At 40.5% G+C, this 26,447-nt stretch overlaps 1 protein-coding gene across 1 annotated transcript in view; it reads right to left on the bottom strand.

Moving 5' to 3' along the window:
• LOC122942090 (transmembrane protein 132A-like) overlaps nt 1–26,447 on the bottom strand; it is a 1,044,148-nt gene that overhangs the window by 850,621 nt on the left and 167,080 nt on the right. Inside the window, 1 exon segment of the mRNA XM_044299585.1 lies at nt 10,272–10,489. Within this exon segment, the coding sequence (XP_044155520.1) occupies nt 10,272–10,489 (218 nt within the window).

Raw genomic sequence — 26,447 nt, 5'->3', positions numbered from 1 at the left:
GATGATGAGTCACACACTCTGCTGAAGACTTTTCCTTGGATTCTCCAGCCACACAATTTGAAGCACTTTCTCCGCTCCATAGCTGCCAAAACAACAGAAAGTCTCTGCCTAGTAAAAATTCTACTTCCAGGGTCTCACAATTTAAGAGCTCCCACTGTACAGAGCCATAGTCTGCTACAAAGGTCAGAGACAATGTGGTATCTGTTTCTGGCACCCTCTTCAGAATAAAGTCTAGTACGTCGGGAATAACGCGAGACGCTTGTTGGCGGGAATCTAGAATGACCCCCAGCGGGATTCCCCCTGTCACCAACTCGCAGCATCTTTCATTTTCTTTATCAGATCTCCTGGTCAAATAATAATCCATTGCCCAGACCGGCTGCAGGTGGTTCTGCATCAGCTGGTTTATCAGCTGCTCCATGGTACTAGATGGACTTTGCACAGACATCATAGTGACCACCACCCAAAAAAAATGTCAACAGGTCAGTCTCTTTCACTTGGGTTTCTGGCCCTTTAAATCACCGCAATAATTTTTTTGCACAGCAAAAGTGTCCAGAACAGAAAGTGTCTGGATTGGCAGCATTCAGCAGCACCTGCTCTTTCTGTCACACCCTTGCTCCTAGCAACACTTTGCCTTTTTAGCATGGGCACTTGCCTTTAGCAACCTGCTGTTTACTGCATCCATCCTCCACCAATTGTAAGGGATCACTCTCTCACAGGGGGTTGCAATCACAGACTTCTCCTCTGACAACGGGGTTCAAATCCAAATGGTGCTGTATTTTGGCACTTTAACATAAATCCAAACCAAAATAAACACCTGTCCATCTAGGCACTTCCTAATGCATATAACGTCTCTACCTCACCTATAGAGTGCAGTTCCCAAACAGGGTATCAGGTTTTGACACTCAGCCGGTCAGCTCACCAAACACAATCCCACACAGGGGAGAGATACGGCTTCACACAGCCTCATGGCTGAGACCACACAGAGTCTCACAGGCTTCCCCCTCTCTAGGGTCACTTCCTCTTCCCCCACACAGACAGTTGATTTATCCCAGCTTGATTAACCCAGCTGGCCTCACCTGGGGCTAGGGAACCTGTAATGGACTGGGGTGTGGACTGAAAGACTGTCTCCCAGTCCAAAGAAATCCAGCCCTTACAATTTTAATTAAAAACACAGCTCCAGCAACTATGCCTTGCTGAAGCCATACCATTTTCTGGATTTCAGTTCACCCAGCTAAACTGAAAAACCGGGTGAGATACACACCCCCACCATACCTCTACCGTGCACTTTACGGTACACATTACCACATGTGTTTAACCTCCTCAAAAAACAAGGGGCCACTCCCCACGCCTGGACATAAAAAGATTTAGTCATAAGAAGCGACAAGCATTCTTTACTGTACTGTAAGGTTTGTGAATCTCTGGAATAGTCTGCCACAGGAGCTGTTCAGAGCAAATACAGTATATGGCTTGAAAAAGGTTTATATGACTTTTAAATTCAAAATAACATTGATGCTTATGACAATGTAAAGAAATATTGTTCTACACACCCTTTCCCTTTGGCCCAACCCCTTTTTAAAAGGAAGATGGACATTGATCCAAGGATTTGTTCCATGGATCGATATAGCAGGATTACAGGTTGGAGTTGATGGACTCTTCTCTTTTTCCAACCTTAACAACTTTGTAACTATATTTTCCTGTGACAGTGGCAAGTAAAATGTATTTCACCACAAAAAATAAGTATGTCCCACCCACACAATTAACAGTCTAATTAACTGTTGTATTTCCCTCTCACTGGTGCAAAGAAGTAGGATTGCACCCAAAAAAATGCTAACGGGTCACACTCAGACTGAACAGCACGATTAAAGGGGTTGTCCGAGTTATGAAAAAAACAATATATAGTACTGAAAATCTGATAGCCAGCAATATATAACTAAGCTAAGCAAGTTTCAGGCAATAAAAATATATATATATCCTCATTCCCCTGGTTCTCTTCTGGCCCTTTGTTTACATGCAATAAAAACAATCTCTGCCCCTCCCCCCTGCTCTGCTAATGGAGTGAATACAAGAGCTGCCCTGAATGACATGTCTGCCTGCTGGGAGAATCAGCAGCAAGTTGTATGTGTAGAACTATAAGTCCCAGCTGTATAATGACACTACGAAGAAAGTGAATACAAGCACTGCCCTGAGTGCTGGGAGAATCAGCAGCATCTTGTAAATGTAGAACTACATGTCCCAGTTGTATAATGACAATGCTAATACACACAGGATCTTCCCCCTACCTTCTTGTGCAATGCTCTCTCTAGTCTGTCAGCTCCAGTGCCCAGCATTGTCTCCTCACTGCGGCAGCTAGCCAGTCTTCGCAGCTGAAGGGGTTAAGAATAGGGTTGAGCGAACCCAAACTGTAAAGTTCGGGTTCGTACCGAACTTTTGGATTTTTGGACCCCGAACCCGAACATTTCCGTAAAAGTTTGGGTTCGGGTTCGTTTTTCTGCGCTTTCTTGGCGCTTTTTGAAAGGCTGCACAGCAGCCAATTAACAAGCGTCATACTACTTGCCCCAAGAGCCTATAACAGCCATGCCTACTAATGGCATGGCTGTGATTGGCCAGAGCAGCATGTGACCCAGGCTCTATATAAGCATGAGTCACGTAGCGCTGCAAGTCACTCTGCTGTTACAAGTGTAGGGAGAGGATGCTGCTGGACTTGTGATTTCAGGGAGAGAATAGGAGAGAATCTAACTCAGCAATCTACCTAGAAATAGTTGTGTGGGTGCAGGACACAAACGTTTTACCCTGCCCTGAGGCCATTGACCAAAAAAAACAAAAAACTTTTATAATTCTGTTAGTTAGGTGGGTGGTGGCGGCGGACATTTTATGCAAGCTCAGTGCACGAGAACTGCATCTGAGCTTTTAGGACATTGCAAATCACCATTTTTTGGGGCAAACTGCAACATCTGGATTAGTCAGTGTGCAATTTAAGGTAGAAATACACCCACCATTTTCTGGGGTTTTAAAAACACACTTTTTTTTCTTTCAAAAAACAGTATTTTCCAGATCTGCAAGTGTTACATTCAATTTTAATATATACAGCTTTCATATTCTATTGCCAAAAAAATACCTTTTTTTTGCAAACTACAACATCTGGATTAGTCAGTGTGCAATTTGAGGTAGAAATACACCTATCATTTTCTGGGGTTTGAAAAAAACTATTTTTTGACAAAAAAAATACTATTTTCAGGCCTTGCAGCCTCAGCACGTGTGAAATTACAGGATTATATTCTGCTGTCAAATTCAGATATTAAACAAACACTTGTTTGGGCACAAAAAATGTAGTTGGCATCTTTTGATGCAGATGTCATTGTGAGATACACCCTTAATATATTTGGGTTAAATTCAGAGATTTGAAATTTTTTGAGCATTCAATTTAATGAAAACAACATTTTTTTTTGAGCATTCAATTTAATGAAAACAACAAATAAACTGAAACAGGCTGTTTTTTAGTGGAACCAAAAGTTTAGGACCACACCTCCCAAAAAAACTAAACCCCCCAAAAACAGAAAACCAACTTCCAAACATGAATTCAGTAATAAGGAGCTCTGCCGTTCTTGTTTATCACTTCAAAAATTTGTTTTGGCATGCTTGATGCAAGCGTTTCCATGAGGTGAGTGGGAACATTTCTCCAAGTGGTGAAGACAGCCGACCGAAGGCCATCTACTGTCTGGAACTGTTGTCCATTTTTGTAAACTTCCCTTGCCATCTATCCCCAAAGGTTCTCAATTGGATTTAGATCAGGGGAACACGCAGGATGGGCCAAAAGAGTGATGTTATTCTCCTGGAAGAAGTCCCTTGTCCTGCGGGCATTGTGTACTGTAGCGTTGTCCTGTTGAAAAACCCAGTCATTACCACACAGACGAGGGCCCTCTCTGCAACATCTAGACATAGCCAGCGCCCGTTTGACACCCCTGCATTTCCTGAAGTTCCATTGTTCCACTGAAGGAAAAAGCACCCCAGACCATTATGGTGCCCCCTCCACTGTGGCGCGTAGAAAACATCTCAGGTGGGCTCTGCTTGTCATGCCAGTAACGTTGGAAACCATCAGGACCATCAAGGCAAAAAAAAATCTCATCAGAGGATAAAACTTTCTTCTACCTTTGAATGTCCCATGTTTGGTGCTCTCTTGCAAAGTCCAAACGAGCAGTTCTGTGGCGTTCAAGGAGACGAGGTCTTTGAAGTCAGTCAGCACCAGTTAGGGCCTTATTTTTGGGTCTTCCACTTGACTTTTTTGTTCCATAACCCTCAAGATCATTTAAGAAATTTCAAATGACTGTCTTACTGCGTCCCACCTCAGCAGCGATGGCGCGCTGTGAGAGACCCGCTTATGCAGTTCAATAACCCGACCACATTCAAAAAGGAAGAGTTTTTTTGCCTTTACCATCACAACGTGTGACTAGCTGACAGAAAATGACAATGAATCCACATCATTCCACAGATTTGGCTTTTTAAGGCATGTGGTCCTAAAATTTGGATCAGTTGAAAAACAACCTATTTCAGTTTAATCATTATTTTCAATTAATTGAATGCTCAAAAAATGTTTTGTCCCACTCTCATTTTTTCTTGTTGCTTGTTGAAGCTCTACTTGGAACCTTGTTAAGATCCAACAATGTAAAATATGATTTTTTGCCATTTTTCAAGTGGTCTTAAACTTTTGATCAGGACTGTATATTTACTTCAGGCCGAAACTGGTTCAGGCCCCGTGAGATACTCCCTCTACATACAGGGGATTGATTCAGGGATTTGAAATACAGCCATTTGAAATACAGCCATTTTGTGCAAAGATATATTTACTTCAGGCCTACACTGGTTCAGGCCATGTGAGATACCACCTCTACATACAGGGGTTTGATTCAGGGATTTGAAATACAGCCATTTTGTGCAAAGATATATTTACTTCAGTCCTACACTGGTTCAGGCCCTGTGAGATACTCCCTCTACATACAGGGGTTTGAATCAGGGATTTGAAATACAGCCATTTGAAATACAGCCATTTTGTGCAAAGATATATTTACTTCAGGCCTACACTGGTTCAGACTGTGTGAGATACCCCCTCTACATACAAGGGGTTTGAATCAGGGATTTGAAATACAGCCATTTTGTGCAAATATATATTTACTTCAGGCCTGCACAGGTTCAGACCGTGTGAGATACCCCCTCTACATACAGGGGTTTGATTTAGGGATTTGAAATATAGACATTTTGTGCAAAGATATATTTTCTTCAGAACTACACTGGTTCAGACTGTGTGAGATACCCCCTCTACATACAAGGGGTTTGAATCAGGGATTTGAAATACAGCCATTTTGTGCAAATATATATTTACTTCAGGCCTACACTGGTTCAGACCGTGTGAGATACCCCCCTACATACAGGGGTTTGAATCAGGCTTTTGAAATACAGCCATTTAAAATACAGCCATTTTGGGTAAAGAAATATTTAATTTAGGCCTACACTGGTTCAGACCGTGTGATGTACCCCCTTTACATACCGTATTTTTCGCCCCATAAGACGCACTTTTCCCCCAAAAAAATCGGGGGGAAATGCCCCTGCGTCATATGGGGCGAATGCTGACAATTTAACATCGCTGGATGCGATGTAGAGTGAGCGGGGGCCGGGGGAGGGACTGGGAGGAGGAGCTGGGGGCCAGGAATAGCGGCGGGGCGGTGCAATCAATGTACTATAGCCCCGTCCCGCCGCTTCGGTATACTAATATTAAATGTCTTATTCAATTAAAATGTATTAGATATGCCCCCTCACTCCTAAATTGCTAATCGTACCTTACATCCTATTCCTAGGTTCTGTAATGCAGGCCGGGCGGGCGGCAGCGTAACTCCTTGATGTCACGTGCCTGTGCCGCCTACTTTATGAATGAAGCAGGCGGCGCAGGCAAGTGACGTCAGTGAGTGACGCGCCGGCCGCCCGGCCTGCATTACAGAACCTAGGAATAGGATGTAAGGTACGATTAGCAATTTAGGAGTGAGGGGGCATATCTAATACATTTTAATTGAATAAGACATTTAATATTAGTATACTGGGGGCGGCAGAGGCGGGGGCGGCGGCGGGGGGGGGGGCATGGGCGAGCTGATCTGTGGATGACACAGTTAAGGGGGGGGTCTGTGGATGCCACTGTTATGGGCTGGGGGGCTGTGGATGGCACTGTTATGGGGTGGGGAGTCTGTGGATGGCACATATATAACAGTGCCATCCACAGATCACCCCTGTAACAGTGCCACCCACAGATCCCCCCTGTAACAGTGCCATCCACAGATCCCCCTGTAACAGTGCAAGCCACAGATCCCCCCCTGTAACAGTGTGTCTGTCATCCACAGATCCCCCCCATAACAGTGTCGGTCATCCACAGATCCCCCCATAACAGTGTCCGTCATCCACAGATCCCCCCATAACAGTGTCCGTCATCCACAGATCCCCCCATAACAGTGTCTGTCATCCACAGATCCCCCATAACAGTGTCCTTCACAGATCCCCAGTAATAGTGCCACCCACAGACCACCATTAGTTCCAAACCCACCAAAAGCACACCTTTTGGTTAAAAATAATTATTTTCTTATTTTCCTCCCCCAAAACCTAGGTGCGTCTTATGGGCCGGTGCGTCTTATAGGGCGAAAAATACGGTACTGTCGTTCTATTCTACTATTAATTTAACACCCATTTAGGGCAAGATCATAAATTTGAAAAATATGAGTAGAGCTGTCAAATATGGGACGTGGCCCAGGTCGTGGTGCTGCTGGTGGAGCTCCAGTAGCAGGGAGAGAACGTGGTCGAAGCACGAGCTGCAGTGGAGTAGACACCTCAAAAACCAAGAAAGGTCTCAGGCTCCTCCTGCTTCATCTTCTGCTGCAGTCGCGGCCTCTTCATCCACCTCTGGAGTGACAGTGCCTCCTGGCACCCCACAAACAGAGGATCTGCCAGCAACACCAACACCTGGGTCACCAAGCATCTCCACAATGTCCCACGAAAGCGTTCAGCTCTCCATATCCCAAACGCTGGAGAGGAAGTGCCCCCCTTCCCACTCGCGATTCCCTAGCCCTGAATGCCAGCATTTCTAAATAACTTGCCTTTGAAATGCTGTCATTCCGTCTGGTGGTGACGGATAGTTTTAAAGGCCTTATGGCCGTGGCTGTCCCACAGTATGTCGTGTCCATCCGCCACTACTTTTCAAGGCGAGCCATCCCTTCCCTTTACAACCAAGTAGGGGACAAAATCAGGTGTGCACTGCGCAACACCATCTGTGGCAAGGTGCACCTGACTACGGATGATGGCTGAGGCGGATAGCAGTTTGGCGCATGTCCTTCCTCCACCAAGGATTGCAGGGTGCTTCAGTTTGCCTCCTGTTGCTTCCTCCTCCTACTCTGATTCCTCATCCTCTACCAGCTCCTCATCCGGTCAGAGTACCACCTTCACCACCAACTTCAGCACAGCCAGGGGTAAACAACAGCAGGCAGTTTTAAAACTTATCTGTTTGGGGGACAAACCCCACACCGCGCAGGAGCTGTGGACGGGCCTTGAACAATAGACCGATGAGTGTTTTGTTCCAGTCAGCCTCAAGCCCGGCCTGGTGGTGTGCGATAATGGGCGAAATCTCGTAGCAGCTTTGGGACTAGCCGGTTTGACGCACATCCCTTGCCTGGCGCATGTGCTGAATTTGGTGATGCAGAGATTCCTTAAAAATTACCCCGACATGTCAGAGCTGCTGCATAAAGTGTGGGCTGTCTGTGCACGCTTTTTGCTTTCCCACCCTGCTGCTGCTCACCTGTCAGCGCTGCAGCGTACCTTCGGCCTTCCCGCTCACCGCCTCATATGCGACATGCCCACAATGTGGATCTCCACTTTGCACATGCTGGCCAGACTGTGCTAGCAGCAGCAGGCGATAGTGGAGTTTCAGCTGCAGCATGCACAGGTGAGTCACTCGGCGGAACAGCACCACTTCACCACCAATGACTGGGCCTCCATGCGAGACCTGTGTTCCTTGTTGTGCTTTTTCCGAGTACTCCACCAACATGGCCAGTGTCGTTAATGCCATTCTCAGAGTTACTATCCCACTTATATGCCTCCTTGAAAAAATGCTCATGGCGATGATGGAAGAGGATGTGGCACAGGAGGAGGAGGAACAGGGATCATTTTGTAAGGTTTCCGGCCAGTTATTCCCAAGTGGTTTCGAGGGGGGGTTCCTGTACCCACAAACCCAAGGTATAAAATTGTCCAGCCAGGGCACAGTTCTGGAGGATGAGGTGGAGGATGAGGAAGAGGAGATGGAGGAGGAGGAACCATGTTCACAACAGGGTCTCACCCAGACCAGCTCATGGCCATTACTGGTGCGTGGATGGGGGGATACAGAGGACACAAACGACACACCTCCCACAGAGGACAGATATTCGTTGCCTCTGGGCAGCCTGGTACACATGAGCGATTACATGCTGCAGTGTCTCCGCAACGACTGCTGAGTTGCCCACATTGCCCACGCTGCTGGATCCCCGTTACAAGGACAACGTACCGTCCTTAATTCCCTCACTGGAGCGTGATCGTAAGATGCGCGAGTACAAGCGCACGCTGGTAGACGCACTGCTGGTGGAATTCCCACCTGACGGTGGGGGCACAGTGGAAGCACAAGGCGAAGGCAGAGGACGAGGAAGAGGTCGCCAACGCAGCTAAGGCACCGCCAGCACCTCGGAAGGCAGGGTTAGCATGGCCGAAATGTGAAAAAGCTTTGTCAGCACGCCACAACAACCAGCACCACCAGCTGATATGGAACGTCTTAGCAGGAGGCAGCATTTCACCAACATGGTGGAGCAGTATGTGTGCACACTCCTACACATACTAAATGACAGGTCTGCCCCCTTCAACTTCTGGGTCTCCAAATTGGGCACATGGCCTGAGCTTGCCCTTTACACCTTGGAGGTGCTGGCCAGTGTATTATCTGAACGTGTGTTTAGCACGACAGGGGGCGTCATCACAGACAAGCGCAGCCGCCTGTCCACAGCCAATGTGGACAAGCTCACGTTCATTACAATGAACCAGGCATGGATCCCTCAGGACTTGTCCGTACCTTGTGTACCCTAATTTTAAAAAAAGAACCTTAAAACCAAAAACCTGTGTTGGCTACCTCTTCCTCCTCCACCGCTGCTTCCACCTACACTCACTGCTACATCCACCGCCTCCTCAAACTCCTACTTCATATGGAACTCCCCCTCATAAATCTATTTTTTTTTTATTTGTACGTGTTTTATTTTATATAATTTCACTACTTTGTCATTAACTTTTTCTGGTGAAATTCACCAATTTTTGGGTGTATAGTACCACTTCTATACCTAGTAGGCCGGTAAAAATAAAATAAGATTGTCATTAACATTTTCTGGTGAAATTCACCAAATTTGGGTGTATTGTACCACTGCTATACCTAGTAGGCCGGTTAAAAAAAATTGTCAATTACATTTTAGGGTGAAATTCACCATTTTTTTGGGTGTGATGTACCACTCCTATACCTAGAAGTCCGATAAAAAAAAATGGCAGTTACATTTTCTGGTGAAATTCACCAATTTTTGGTTGTATAGTACTACTGCTATACCTAGTAGACAGGTTAAAAAAAATTAAAAAAAATTGTCAGTTACATTTTCCAGTGAAATTCAAGAAATTTTGGGTGTGATGTACCACTACTATACCTAGTAGACAGGTTAAAAAAGAAAAATTGTCTGGACCAACACAGTATAGGTTTGACTAGATGGACTTGTATCTTTTTTTCAACCTTATAAACTATGTAACAGTAATATATTCCTAGATTTCCAGGAGGAATGACAACACAATAGCTAAACCCAGAGTTCTAAGACAATATGCTACAGCAATGTTTAAAAGAGAATACAACTAATTTTGAAAACATCCTGTCAAGTAATGGATACACTTGGTAGTATGCCTATTCTTGCCATACACCTTAGAATTTTAGATTGTTGGTAAGTGAGGCAAACAGATTGTTGGAGAGGAGCTTTACGCTCAAGTACACTTGATAGTGGGTTCATACATATTTATTTTCTATTTCATGTTTATGGCTTATGTCAGTTTTGAAATTGTAGATTGCAAGCAACATCAATCCTTCTGGCTTTGCAATTATGTACTAAGTTTAGTGTCTAATTGCCTCTAAGTATTATATGTTGTAACATGTCTTGTAGCTTTATGTATTCCTGAAAACACTGATCATATAGTTATCTTACCTCTTGGCTGTGTATGTGCTGAAGTGATGCTTTTACATGTGGCTCACGGGTCCCCAACCGTGGAATAAAAAACACTTCACTGTGCGACTGTGCCAAAGAACCTTGAGGCATTGTAGAATCATCATCTGACACTGCTTTCTGTAAACGGAAGTACTGTGCAACATCTTTTACCTCTAGAGTTACTGGTAGGATTGGTGTATTCAGAGAATGGCTGGCAGCTGCAAAGACACACACACACACACATATATATATATATTTATAAAGTTTATTTTGGGGAAATATGTCAAACATAGATAAACAGGGATAAGCATTTTAAATTTCAACACTGGATTCATTCTCACAAGGCAGGTGTCTGGCAGCTGGTCTCTTCCCTCTCTCCCCATTAAAAACACAAGTTGAGCTAAGCGTGTATGTATTAGAGATATTAAAGTTATTAAAGGTGTATGAGCACTTAATCAGCACATCTGACCAACAATATCTCTTTCTTCTAATTAACAATATTGATTGTTTGAAGGATACAAACACATTTGAAATCACATTGTCATGTATGCACAACAATAGAATAATGCTGAATGAATGCAAAGGTAGATAAATGCAATCTTTGTCAAAGAAGCATATGCTATAAAAAGACGCAATATAACATAACATGGGGAACAGCTAGCCATGTTCTTCCTTCTGGGATTTGCGTCCCACCTATCCCATGGTTGAACTTGATGGACCTATGTCTGTTTTCCACTCTATTAGCAATGTGACTATGTAACTATGTTGAGTCTAACTCACTTTTATGTATTTTTTAATAATCATAAATAAAGCTTACGTCTTATACTTGTAATGGTTGTCTGTGACTCTTAGGACTGTAGTGACGCCAGTGCTACACCGAGATTCTCTGATTATTCTATAAATCAGACCTGTGATCAATGAGTCCAATACTGCCCTGATGAAGGAGGTTTCCATCCTACGAAACATGTCTGCATAATAATAAAGAATCCTGGCAATCTCCTGCTTCTGTCCGGCACCGTTCAAGAAGTCCCTCTTGTTTTTTCCTCCACACATCACTACTGATTATAACAAGGTGAGCAACCTACCATTGCACACCAAAATATTACATTAAATAGTTGTAATGAAGCAAGTACTTATAACTACACTGCTGCTGCAAGGGAGACAATGCACAGTGTAATACAAGGAAGTAGGGCTCGCATGGAGCGTCGTCTTCTCTTCAAACAGCTGATCGGCGCGTAGTGACGGCTGTTGAACCCCTGCCAATCAGATATTGATGACCTATCCTGAGGATAGCTCATCAATATATACAGTACCACCTGCAAAACTCCTTTAATACAGCACATATTCACTAGAGCTTAGGGAATTAATTCTTACTGTGACAAAATTTCTTAAAAAACATAACTTTTTTGTCCTAGATGGAGTATATTATTTGCAGATTTCATGTGTTCACCCACCATAGCAAATATCTTTGGATCTCGGTAGGAGGAGAACTTCATCTTTAATTACCTTAATTATTAGAGCAGTGAGACGGTAAGAGCAATGAGACTATGCAATTCTCTGCCTTAGGAGGTGGTGATGGTGAACTCACTAAAAGAGTTCAAGAGGGGCCTGGATGTGTTTCTGGAGTGTAATATTTAGAGATGAGTGAATCAAAGTTTACAAAGTGGAATTCAATCTGAATTTCAGGAAAAATGTGACTTGTCCCGCAGCACAATTTTTCTAAAATAGTTGCTGCACATGTTAGAACGAGGAAGTACAGGTCCTTCTCAAAAAATTAGCATATTGTGATAAAGTTCATTATTTTCTGTAATGTACTGATAAACATTAGACTTTCATATATTTTAGATTCATTACACACCAACTGAAGTAGTTCAAGCCTTTTATTGTTTTAATATTGATGATTTTGGCATACAGATCATGAAAACCCAAAATTCCTATCTCAAAAAATTAGCATATCATGAAAAGGTTCTCTAAACAAGCTATTAACCTAATCATCTGAATCAACTAATTAAATCTAAACACCTGCAAAAGATTCCTGAGGCTTTTAAAAACTCCCAGCCTGGTTCATTACTCAAAACCGCAATCATGGGTAAGACTGCCGACCTGACTGCTGTCCAGAAGGCCATCATTGACACCCTCAAGCAAGAGGGTAAGACACAGAAAGAAATTTCTGAACGAATAGGCTGTTCCCAGAGTGCTGTATCAAGGCACCTCAGTGGGAAGTCTGTGGGAAGGAAAAAGTGTGGCAGAAAACGCTGCACAACGAGAAGAGGTGACCGGACCCTGAGGAAGATTGTAGAGAAGGACCGATTCCAGACCTTGGGGGACCTGCGGAAGCAGCGGACTGAGTCTGGAGTAGAAACATCCAGAGCCACCTTGTACAGCATGTGCAGGAAAAGGGCTACAGGTGCCGCATTCCCCAGGTCAAGCCACTTTTGAACCAGAAACAGCGGCAGAAGCGCCTGACCTGGGCTACAGAGAAGCAGCACTGGACTGTTGCATGTCATTCGGAAATCAAGGTGCCAGAGTCTGGAGGAAGACTTGGGAGAGGGAAATGCCAAAATGCCTGAAGTCCAGTGACAAGTACCTACAGTCAGTGATGGTCTGGGGTGCCATGTCAGCTGCTGGTGTTGGTTCACTGTGTTTTATCAAGGGCAGGGTCAATGCAGCCAGCTATCAGGAGATTTTGGAGCACTTCATGCTTCCATCTGCTGAAAAGCTTTATGGAGATGAAGATGTCATTTTTCAGCACGACCTGGCACCTGCTCACAGCGCCAAAACCACTGGTAAATGGTTTACTGACCATGGTATTACTGGGCTCAATTGGCCTGCCAACTCTCCTGACCTGAACCCCATAGAGAATCTGTGGGATATTGGGAAGAGAAAGTTGAGAGACGCAAGACCCAACACTCTGGATGAGCTTAAGGCCGCTATCGAAGCATCCTGGGCCTCCATAACACCTCAGCAGTGCCACAGGCTGATTGCCTCCATGCCACGCCGCATTGAAGCAGTCATTTCTGCAAAAGGATTCCCGACCAAGTATTGAGTGCATAACTGAACATAATTATTTGAAGGTTTACTTTTTTTGTATTAAAAACACTTTTCTTTTATTGGTCGGATGAAATATGCTAATTTTTTGAGATAGGAATTTGGGGTTTTCATGAGCTGTATGCCAAAATCATCAATATTAAAACAATAAAAGGCTTGAACTACTTCAGTTGGTGTGTAATGAATCTAAAATATATGAAAGTCTAATGTTTATCAGCACATTACAGAAAATAATGAACTTTATCACAATATGCAAATTTTTTTAGAAGGACCTGTAATTAGTCTGGGAATGAGGGATCGCCTACAATGCCATGCATGCAGCCAGGCAATCAGCAGCTAGCCAGCCCCTGTCATGTCACAGCCTTATAAAAAGTCTCAGCCTGCTTGGTCTCTGCCATTTTACAGTGAAGTTAGTGCAGGAAGAGACGTGACAGGCACTAGGGACAGTGTTTGGCCTCTTTCACACTACTGTTCATTTTTTCCGTTTTCGGGCCGTTTTTTGCGGTCCGTATACGGTCCGTATACAGAACCATTCATTTCAATGGTTCAGCAAAAAAAACTGAATGTACTCCGTATGTATTCCGTTTGCGTGTTTCCATATGTCCGAGTAGTAAGAGGGTATATGTTTCGTCAAACTAAAAGTGACAGGTACCACGCCCCCTTTTATACAGCTAAACCTGCCCCTTTTATATTGATTGATATTGTTTGATATAAAATTTATATCGCTTGATAGTGTTTGATATAAAGAGTATAGTTTAATATAAAGTTTATATTGCTTGATATTCATTTTATATTGCTTGATATTAAGTTCATATCGCTTGATATTGTTTGATATAAAGAGTATTCGTCCATTAAGGTCTTACCACTTCTGCCAGCTTCTTACTACAGAGGGCAACATCCTCCCAGACATTCTTCTCAGATTAATGTTAGTGTTAAAACAGCATGTTGCGCTTTTTGAGAGACTCATGACAGCTTACTACAGATGGTGAAATCTAATGTCCGGCAGTTAAAAAAAAAAAAATAAAAAAAAAAAAAATATATATATATATATATAAATAAGAGAGACATCAACTAATGAATGTGCTAATAGTTGCAACAAGTGTTTTACAACAGGACCCGCATATATAAAACAGGACACAGTCTGTGTATGGTTAGCACAGAGATACGTATACGTACATGCATAGGGCTATCCAACTATCTTTCTATATCCAGCTATGTGTTATCTATCGATGTATCTATACATCCATATACCTCATCTATCTAAAGTCTATCAATTTATCTACCTATCTATCCTTATATCTAACAATTATCTTTCTAGCTATAGTCTATCTTTCTAGCTATTTCTATCTATCCATTTTATCTATCAATCCCTATCTATAGTCTATCTATCCATCTATCTGTTTTATATATATCTACTTATCTATAGTCTATCTATCCATCTATCTGTTTTATATCTATCTACTTATATATAGTCTATGTTTCCATCTATCTATCTATTATCTATCCTTCTATCAATTATCTATATTTCTATCTACCTAGCTATAGTCTATCTTTCTAGCTATTTCTATCTATCCATTTTATCTATCAATCCCTATCTATAGTCTATCATCTATCTGTTTTCTATCTATCTACTTATCTATAGTCTATTTTTCCATCTATCTATCTATTATCTATCCTTCTATCTATCTATCAATTATCTATATTTCTGTCTATCAATTATCTATATTTCTATCTACCTATCTATAGTCTATCTTTACATCTATCTGCTATCTATCTTTCCATGTATCTATCTACATAGCTATGTATCTATACATCCATATACCCCATCTATCTAAAGTCTATCTATCAATTTATCTACCTATCTATCCTTATATCTAACAATTATCTAACTTTCTATCTACCTAGCTATAGTCTATCTTTCTAGCTATTTCTATCTATCCATGTTATATATCAATCCCTATCTATAGTCTATCTATCCATCTATCTGTTTTATATCTATCTACTTATCTATAGTCTATCTATCCATCTATCTGTTTTATATCTATCTACTTATCTATAGTCTATCTATCCATCTATCTGTTTTATATCTATCTACTTATCTATAGTCTATTTTTCCATCTATCTATCTATCTATCTATTATCTATCCTTCTATCTATTTATCTATCTATCAACTATCTATATTTCTATCTACCTAGCTATAGTCTATCTTTCTAGATATTTCTATCTATCCATTTTATCTATCAATCCCTATCTATAGTCTATCTATCATCTATCTGTTTTCTATCTATCTACTTATCTATAGTCTATTTTTCCATCTATCTATTATCTATCCTTCTATCTATCTATCAATTATCCTATATTTCTGTCTATCAATTATCTATATTTCTATCTACCTATCTATAGTCTATCTTTACATCTATCTGCTATCTATCTTTCCATGTATCTATCTACATAGCTATGTATCTATACAGCCATATACCACATCTATCTAAAGTCTATCTATCAATTTATCTACCTATCTATCCTTCTATCTAACAATTATCTATCTATCTTTCTAGCTACCTATCTATAGTCTATCTATCCATCTATCTGTTTTCTATCTATCTACTTATCTTTAGTCTATTTTCCATCTATCTATCTATTATCTATCTATCTATCAATTATCTATATTTCTACCTACCTATCTACAGGTCCTTCTAAAAAAAATTGCATATTGTGATAAAGTTCATTATTTTCTGTAATGTACTGATAAACATTAGACTTTCATATATTTTAGATGCATTGCACACCAACTGAAGTAGTTCAAGCCTTTTATTGTTTTAATATTGATGATTTTGGCATACAGCTCATGAAAACCTAAAATTCCTATCTAACAAAAATTAGCATAGCACGAAAAGGTTCTCTAAACAAGCTATTAACCTAATCATCTGAATCAACTAATTAACTCTAAACACCTGCAAAAGATTCCTGAGGCTTTTAAAAACTCCCAGCCTGGTTCATTACTCAAAACCGCAATCATGGGTAAGACTGCCGACCTGACTGCTGTCAAGAAGGCCATCATTGACACCCTCAAGCAAGAGGGTAAGACACAGAAAGAAATTTCTGAACGAATAGGCTGTTCCCAGAGTGCTGTATCAAGGCACCTCAGTGGGAAGTCTGTGGGAAGGAAAAAGTGTGGCAGAAAACGCTGCACAACGAGAAGAGGTGACTGGACCCTGAGGAAGATAGTGGAGAAGGACCGATTCCAGACCTTGGGGGACCTGTGGAAGCAGTGTACTGAGTCTGGAGTAGAAACATCCAGAGCCACCGTGTACAGGCGTGTGCAGGAAATGGGCTACAGGTGCCGCATTCCCCAGGTCAAGCCACTTTTGAACCAGAAACAGTGGCAGAAGCGCCTGACCTGGGCTACAGAGAAGCAGCACTGGACTGTTGCATGTCATTCGGAAATCAAGGTGCCAGAGTCTGGAGGAAGACTGGGGAGAGGGAAATGCCAAAATGCCTGAGGTCCAGTGTCAAGTACCCACAGTCAGTGATGGTCTGGGGTGCCATGCAGCTGCTGGTGTTGGTCCACTGTGTTTTATCAAGGGCAGGGTCAATGCAGCTAGCTGTCAGGAGATTTTGGAGCACTTCATGCTTCCATCTGCTGAAAAGCTTTATGAAGATGAAGATTTCATTTTTCAGCACGACCTGGCACCTGCTCACAGTGCCAAAACCACTGGTAAATGGTTTACTGACCATGGTATTACTGTGCTCAATTGGCCTGCCAACTCTCCTGACCTGAACCCCATAGAGAATCTGTGGGATATTGGGAAGAGAAAGTTGAGAGACGCAAGACCCAACACTCTGGATGAGCTTAAGGCCGCTATCGAAGCATCCTGGGCCTCCATAACACCTCAGCAGTGCCACAGGCTGATTGCCTCCATGCCACGCCGCATTGAAGCAGTCATTTCTGCAAAAGGATTCCCGACCAAGTATTGAGTGCATAACTGAACATAATTATTTGAAGGTTGACTTTTTTTGTATTAAAAACACTTTTCTTTTATTGGTCGGATGAAATATGCAAATTTTTTTCGATAGGAAATTTGGGTTTTCATGAGCCGTTTGCCAAAATCATCAATATTAAAACAATAAAAGGCTTGAACTACTTCAGTTGGTGTGTAATGAATCTAAAATATATGAAAGTCTAATGTTTATCAGACGACTATTCTCAGACTTTCTGGCCGATCTAAATAAGAACGATATAGGTATGCACTTCACCTGTGAGGTGTATGACCAAGGTCTGGCCTTTTTGGATCTTTTTATCACCCTACAGAATGGGACTATCACTACAAGGACTCACAGAAAACCCACAGCAACTAATAGTTTGCTTAGGTGGGAAAGCCATCACCCTGAAAATCTCAAGTGTGGTATCCCTAAGGGGCAATATTTGCGAGTCCGCAGAAATTGCACTACCCAGAGTGATTTCTTCAGCCAAGCTAAAGACCTTAAAACCAGGTTTAACCAAAGAGGGTATCCTGATTACCCCTTAAAAAGGGCCTTCAGGTCAGCCTTGAGTAAAGACAGAACGGATCTTTTGTCACCCAACCCTAAAAAAACAGATATGGATCCCATTTTTCGCATCATTGGGACATATGACACCTGTAGTAGAGAAGTTAGAAATATCTTCCAAAAATACTGGGATATGCTCTTGCTGGACCCTGATATCCATGATATACTTCCATCAAAACCAGCCATAACATACAGGAGGGGTAGATCTTTAGGTGACCGTTTTGTTCATAGTCATTACACAGCGCCCAAACAAATAGGCACTTGGCTAGATAGAAAACCTCTGGGTATGTTCCGATGCGGATCGTGTATAGCTTGCCCATACATATACCAAACTAAAAACTTTACAAGCCACACTACCAACAAAACCTATATTATTCGGGACTTTGCAAATTGCAAAACAACTGGGGTAGTCTATCTCTGTATCTGTGTATGTAAACTTCAGTATGTCGGCAAGACAAAACGTGAACTCAGAAGAAGAATTGGAGACCACCTTGGAGACATAAGGCACAAAAGGGACACTACCATCTCTAGACATGTGCATGATCTCCATGGTGGAAATCCAAAATGTCTGAAGTTCTGCGTTGTTGAGGTCATTCGTCCATCGCCCAGAGGGGGTGACCTCGACAAGAGAATCCTACAAAAAGAGTCCGAATGGACTTACCGTTTAAAAACTGTGAGCCCCTCCGGACTCAACGAAATTTTGTCATTTAGTTGCTTTATCTGAGTATGGCGTTTGAATGGCGTTACTTTATAATTATTTAGTCTTATATATCATCAATTCTACCATGCTCTCATCATAAATCTCCTTGTGGTCATGGTCCAATTGATATAAAATATAGGATATTCATTTCGATAACTTGATATACCTCATTGCATTGATCAAAATTATTGTTTATCTTTTTTCGGACTATACAAATGAAGGCATCAGACCGCAATAGGTCTACTTTGTAATATCTTTATGTAAATGGAATCTTTATCGGTTGTTAGGACTTCATTAGTCATAAGTAATGACAATATAATGTTCCTTCCTGTTTCCATTTAATCTCCCACACCATTAATCCAACCCTCTTTTTAATCAATTCATATATGCTTCACTTGACAACCATTCATCTAATAACGTCCATTGACTATGTATCTTTAAATTTCAAATAGTATTTCTTTCTATTATTCCTTTCCATGTATGTTTATTCGCTGGTGGTTATCTTGGAACGCATATACCATGCGCCTCAGCGCTCCGCATGTGTCATTTCCGGTGTATGTGACATACTTCCGGTTTTCATGCGGTTCATCCACGGCCTGCGTTCCACCGCCGGCCAATAGCAGCGGTTGGCGCACGCGATCTGACGCACTTCCGGTTTTGCCTGGCTGGCGGTGGAACGCACGCCGATTTTCATACACATCATGAGGTAATTAATTAATTCATCTAAAGTTTGTCCATTTTACTTTAGCGTATATATAGAGGTGCAGTCACAGAGAGATCTCTGGACTGCATTACCCAGTTGGATTTATCAACAGAAGAGCCATTGTTGCTGAGGGCTATTGTGCCACATCTATACAATATATTTACATCTTCTTTTTTTCCCCTGATGAATCCGGTCACAACTGTATTGGAGGAAACGCGTTGGGAATTTCAAATTACTTCAATTTTTGGCTGTACAGACACTGGGAGCTATTTTTACAGGGACAGGATAATAGGGAAAGCCACCGATAAGTGGGGTCGCCTCCTCTGGAGGTGATTCTCCCGCATTTAGGCGGGAGATTTCTCCGCTTTTAGGCAGAATTTATATAGTTTGATAGGGACATTTTTCTCCCCACCCTCTGCCTTTTTTCCATCCCGCAAATAGAAAATATCGTTCTATTTTCAAATTCTCTCAACCAAGATGCCTGTGGACCTTCCCACTACACCTGTTCTGTCGTGGTTTATTTCCATATAAGAAAATATCATCAAACCGTGAGTGGGACTTTGTTGGTCCAAATCTGAGCATATGAGATTATTTATGTATTTGCCTCTGTGTCCTACTGTACTTAAGTCCATATTATTTCACTTGTGCAGTTATCAAAACATACACATTGTTTCTTGTGGGATTTATTTTAAATAATAATTACTAAAAGTTATGTTTTAAGTAGGATAATTATTCAGTGACACGCAGTTTATATTCCTACATTGTATTTATTTTCTACTGTGAATTTATTTCTAATGTTTATCAGTACATTACAGAAAATAATGAACTTTATCACAATATGCTAATTTTTATATCTTTACATCTATCTGTTATCTATCTTTCCATTTATCTATCTATCTATCTATCTATCTATCTATCTATCTATCTATGGATCGATACAGCCATTTACCCCATCTATCTAAAGTCTATCTATCAATTTATCTACCTATCTATCCTTCTATCTAACAATTATCTATCTATCTTTATATCTACCTAGCTATAGTTAAGCTAAGTAATATAAGGAAGTATTACTTTACTGAGAGAGTAGTGGATGCATGGAATAGCCTTCCTGCAGAAGTGGTAGCGGCAAATACAGTGAAGGCGTTTAAGCATGCATGGGATAGGCATAAGGCTATCCTTCATATAAGATAGGGCCAGGGACTATTCATAGGATTCAGATATATTGGGCAGACTAGATGGGCCAAATGGTTCTTATCTGCCGACACATTCTATGTTTCTATAGTCTATCTTTCTAGCTATTTCTATCTATCCATTTTATCTATCAATCCATTTTTATCCAGACAACTGTCTATCTATCTATCCAGCTATCTGTTATCTATCCATTTATCTATACAACTATCTATTATCTATGTATATATACATCCATATACCCATCTATCTAAATTCTATCTATCTATCTTTCTAGCTACCTATCTATAGTCTATCTATCCATCTGTTTTCTATCTATCTACTTATCTATAGTCTATTTTTCCATCTATCTATCTATTATCTATCCTTCTATCTATCAATTATCTATATTTCTATCTACCAATTATCTATATTTCTATAAACCTATCTATAGTCTATCTTTACATTTATCTGTTATCTATCTTTACATTTATCTATCTATATATCTATGTATCTATACAGCCATATACTTCATCTATCTAAAGTCTATCTATCAATTTATCTACCTATCTATCCTCTTATCTAACAATTATCTATCTATCTTTCTAGCTACCTATCTATAGTCTATCTATCCATCTATCTGTTTTCTATCTACTTATCTATAGTCTATTTTTCAATCTATCTATCTATTATCTATCCTTCTATCTATCTATCAACTATCTATATTTCTATCTACCTAGCTATAGTCTATCTTTCTAGCTATTTCTATCTATCCATTTTATCTATCAATCCCTATCTATAGTCTATCTATCATATATCTGTTTTCTATCTATCTACTTATCTATAGTCTATTTTTCCACCTATCTATTATCTATCCTTCTATCTATCAATTATCTATATTTCTGTCTATCAATTATCTATATTTCTATCTACCTATCTATAGTCTATCTTTACATCTATTTGCTATCTATCTTTCCATGTATCTATCTACATAGCTATGTATCTATACAGCCATATACCACATCTATCTAAAGTCTATCTATCCTTCTGTCTAACAATTATCTATCTATCTTTCTAGCTACCTATCTATAGTCTATCTATCCATCTATCTGTTTTCTATCTATCTACTTATCTTTAGTCTATTTTTCCATCTATCTATCTATTATCTATCCTTCTATCTATCTATCTAATTTGAAGAAAGTGAGGAAGCAGCACACTGTATAAGCAGGGGGTGCACGACCGGCCAGTGTGGACCAGCACCTTGGTCCAATGTACTAGAAGTGAAAAATAGCCAGCAGCACTCCAAATCAATTCAAAAGTTGATGATTTATTGGACCCAAAATCAGGCGACGTTTCAACAGCTTGTTGCTGTCTTTATCAAGCACAGTGCACATGTGTTACAGACACACTTTAAATAAGGGCATCAATCGAAAATAGATTAACATCAATTGAACATAATACAGTGAATATACAGTGAACGAACAATACATGTGATCATAAAAAATACATATAACAAATTGGCCTCATTTGGCCAAAATAATACATCAAACTAAAACTACATTAATTCCACATATCGTGATTTATATGGAATATAACATAATAAGTGTCAGTGATTACCCTATTAAGGTGAATTAAAAACTCACTGTCAGGTGGGCAGCTGCATGGTTGGCGTTAAACATGCTCCATTGGCGTCCCCATGCATGATTTGCGCATGCGCGAAAATACTATACGTAATTAGCGCATGCGCGAAGATCTCGTAATTAGCGCATGCGCGAAAATACACGTAATTAGCGCATGCACGAATATATCAAATCTCGCGATTCCTCCGTTTTCGAGCGGCTGGCTAACGCCCACAACTAAGATGGACCAAACTGGATCAAATGCATTGTGCGCATGTCAGAGCAGTAATGGGTGCCACCCAACACATATCACATGATCAAAGTGATCTCAATAGAGCTGCTAGTCCATGGAACCCGATATTATAAATGAATGGGTCCTAGGGCAATGCCGCACGGCCACCCACATGTCAAAGCACGTATGGTAGTCGGGCACAGTGCCCCAAAGATCCAAAATCTAAATTATAAAAAATTGTTTTACATGGTTTGTATATGAATGTCACATATTAAGATTGTCAATTGTCTTATGGATTGTCAATTAATATGTGACATTCATATACAAACCATGTAAAACAATTTTTTATAATTTAGATTTTGGATCTTTGGGGCACTGTGCCCGACTACCATACGTGCTTTGACATGTGGGTGGCCGTGCGGCATTGCCCTAGGACCCATTCATTTATAATATCGGGTTCCATGGACTAGCAGCTCTATTGAGATCACTTTGATCATGTGATATGTGTTGGGTGGCACCCATTACTGCTCTGACATGCGCACAATGCATTTGATCCAGTTTCGTCCATCTTAGTTGTGGGCGTTAGCCAGCCGCTCGAAAACGGAGGAATCGCGAGATTTGATATATTCGCGCATGCGCTAATTACGTGTATTTTCGCGCATGCGCTAATTACGAGATTTTCGGAGATGCGCTAATTACGTATAGTATTTTCGCGCATGCGCAAATCATGCATGGGGACGCCAATGGAGCATGTTTAACGCCAACCATGCAGCTGCCCACCTGACAGTGAGTTTTTAATTCACCTTAATAGGGTAATCACTGACACTTATTATGTTATATTCCATATAAATCACGATATGTGGAATTAATGTAGTTTTAGTTTGATGTATTATTTTGGCCAAATGAGGCCAATTTGTTATATGTATTTTTTATGATCACATGTATTGTTCGTTCACTGTATATTCACTGTATTATGTTCAATTGATGTTAATCTATTTTCGATTGATGCCCTTATTTAAAGTGTGTCTGTAACACATGTGCACTGTGCTTGATAAAGACAGCAACAAGCTGTTGAAACGTCGCCTGATTTTGGGTCCAATAAATCATCAACTTTTGAATTGATTTGGAGTGCTGCTGGCTATTTTTCACTTCTATCTATCTATCTATCTATCTATCTATTATCTATATTTCTATCTACCTATCTATAGTCTATCTTTCCATTTATCTATCTATATATCTATGTATCTATACAGCCATATACTTCATCTATCTAAAGTCTATCTATCAATTTATCTATCTATCCTTCTATCTAACAATTATCTATCTATCTTTCTATCTACCTAGCTATAGTCTATCTTTCTAGCTATTTCTATCTATCCATTTTATCTATCAATCCATTTTTATCCAGACAACTGTCTATCTATCTATCTATCTATCTATCTATATATCCAGCTATCTGTTATCTATCCAACTATCTTATCTATTATCTATCTTTCTATCTATTATCTATCTTTCTATCTATCTATCTATCTATCTATCTATCTAGCTATCTAGCTATCTAGCAAATGTATCTTTCTATCTATCTAACTGGCTGTCTTTCGATCTGTTTTCCCTATCATTCTATCCATTTTTCTAAAAATGTATCCATTTATCTATCTATCTATCTATATATCTATCTATCTATCTATTTCTAACCATCTAGCTACTATAACATGGCTAGCTATCAAACATTTATTTACATTTCTATCAAACATCTATTTATCTTTCTACCTATCTAACTGTCAGTCTTTCTATCTATCTATTATCTATCTTTCTATCTATTATCTATCTATCTTTCAATCTATTATCTATATGTCTTTCTATCTGTTTAGCTATCTATTTATCTAGCTTCTAATATCTATCTAACTTCCAATCTTTCTATTTTCCTATCAATCTATCCATTTATCTAACAATTTATCCATTGATCTGTCTTTCTATCTATCTTTCTATCAATTTTTTTTATCTATCCAGCTATCTAACAATTTATCCATTTAATTATCTATGATCAATTTATCCGTATATCTGTGCCAATATAGACAGACAAACCCCACCACTCTGTCAATACACAATTTGAAATGTTTACACAATACAAAATTTCAAAAATGTTGTACAATATGCTGTAAACATGATCATTTTATCCGTATATCTATCTATCCCAATCTAACGTTTCAATAGATAAATATTTTATCTATCTATATACCTATCAATCTATATAACAATTTATCCATTTATCTATCTATCTATCTATCTATTTCTAACCATCTAGCTACTGTAACAGGGCTATCTATCAAACATCTACCTATTTACATTTCTATCTATCAAACATCTATTTATCTATCTATCTAACTGGCTGTCTTTCTATCTTTCTTTCTATCTAGTATCTATCTTTCAATCTAGCTATCCATTTATCTAACAAATGTATCTTTCTATCTATCTAACTGGCTGTCTTTTGATCTGTTTTCCCTATCAATCAAACCATATTTGTCATCTGGATCTTTTGCCATCCTGAGGATCCTCGCCTCCCTCGTTGGGCCACGTGAGAAAACAATTATCGTGACTTTACTGTTATTTGGCTAAGTTTTCCGGCTGCACAGAGCCGGAATTTGGTGTTTCCCTTCCCTGTGCGGTGGTGGAGAGGGAGGGATAAAGGGGTGAATAGAGGGATAAGAGAGGAAAGGAAAGGGCCAACAAAGAGAAGTAAAAAGGGAGGAATAGGAGCAGAGGGGAAAGAAGTAAAGGGGATATAAAGAAGAGTGTAAATTAAAATAAAAAATAAAAAAAAGGTAAAAAAAAAGAGGTGGAAGGGAGAGACGGGAAAAAGAAAGAAAGGGAAAAAGAAAAAAGAATGGCCCCAAAACGACGGTCGATTGACTCCTCTGTAACAAAGCTGGGCTCCAAGACCCCAGAGAATAAAATTGATAAGTTCTTGAAGTCGCCCTTCCTAAATGAAAAAAACTTAGCCAAAACAAAATCCTCTGCTAATCTGAACAAATCTGCTAAAACTCCCCAAACTGACGAACTTTCTGAGGACGGTTCAGTGGAGGTAGATCAGGAAGCAGGGGGGGAAGACCTATCTTCTCAGATGCGAACCGAACATGACCCTTCCGTTCTGGATAAAATTCTCTCTGCCGTGGAGCACAATGGCACTTTAGTGCAAGAGATGTCCATCCAATTAGGGTCTGTGCAGAGCGACGTTTCTCTAATAAGAGAGAACCTGGTAAAGATCCGCGATCGAGTCCTTAATGTGGAAAAAATAGTGGACTCTTTGCAAACCGATATTAACATGTTAAAATCTAAAACTTTGTCTCTTGCTTCAGAAAATCAAGCACTACATAATAAGCTAGAGGACTTTGAAAATAGGTCAAGGCGAAACAACGTCCGCATAATTGGTTTCCCAGAGGGAGCGGAAGGCCGACACTTAGAGGAACAACTTAAAGATGTGGTCTTGCATAACCTGAGTAGTGACTATTTTTCTTCCATGTTTCAGATAGAAAGAGCCCATCGCATCCCAGGAGGGAAACCTATTCCAGGGAGGCCGCCGCGAGCAATTTTAATGAAATTATTATCATCAGTGGATAGAGACATGATACTGAAGAGAGCAAGAGAATGTACTCCTGTTGAGTATCAGGGCACTAGGCTGCTCTTTTTTCCTGACTTTGCTCGGCAGACTCAGGAAAAAAGAAGAAATTTCATAGAGATAAAGAAACGCTTGGCGTCAAAGGAGATTAAATATTCCCTACAGTATCCAGCGAAACTAAGAGTGATCCATAATGGGACTTCTCTTTTTTTTGAAACACCACAGCAAGTGCTAGATTGGATGGAGCAAAGGGATATTTGAAATTGTGCACTATTATGATTGAAGTGTTGGAGGGGGGATGGAGCAGGGGAGGGGGAGATTGGCCTGAGGTTAGAGGTTCGCTGATTGGGCGGATCAATAGAGAGGGGGGATGGGAGGGAAAGGAGGGGGGATGGGAGGGAAAGGAGGGGGGATGGGAGGGAAAGGGGAGGGGAGAGAGGGAACCCACCTTGCAGGTATGTTTTTTTTTTTTTTTTCTTTTGTTTGTCCCGTGTCTGTTTCCGCAGTAGTGAAGGATGGCCACTAGAATTGTAACTTGGAAT

This window comes from Bufo gargarizans, chromosome 6 (assembly GCF_014858855.1).
Source record: "Bufo gargarizans isolate SCDJY-AF-19 chromosome 6, ASM1485885v1, whole genome shotgun sequence".
Taxonomy (NCBI): Eukaryota; Metazoa; Chordata; class Amphibia; order Anura; family Bufonidae; genus Bufo; species Bufo gargarizans.
Note: the sequence above shows the minus strand (reverse complement) of the source record. Positions and strands in the feature narration are given on the sequence as shown.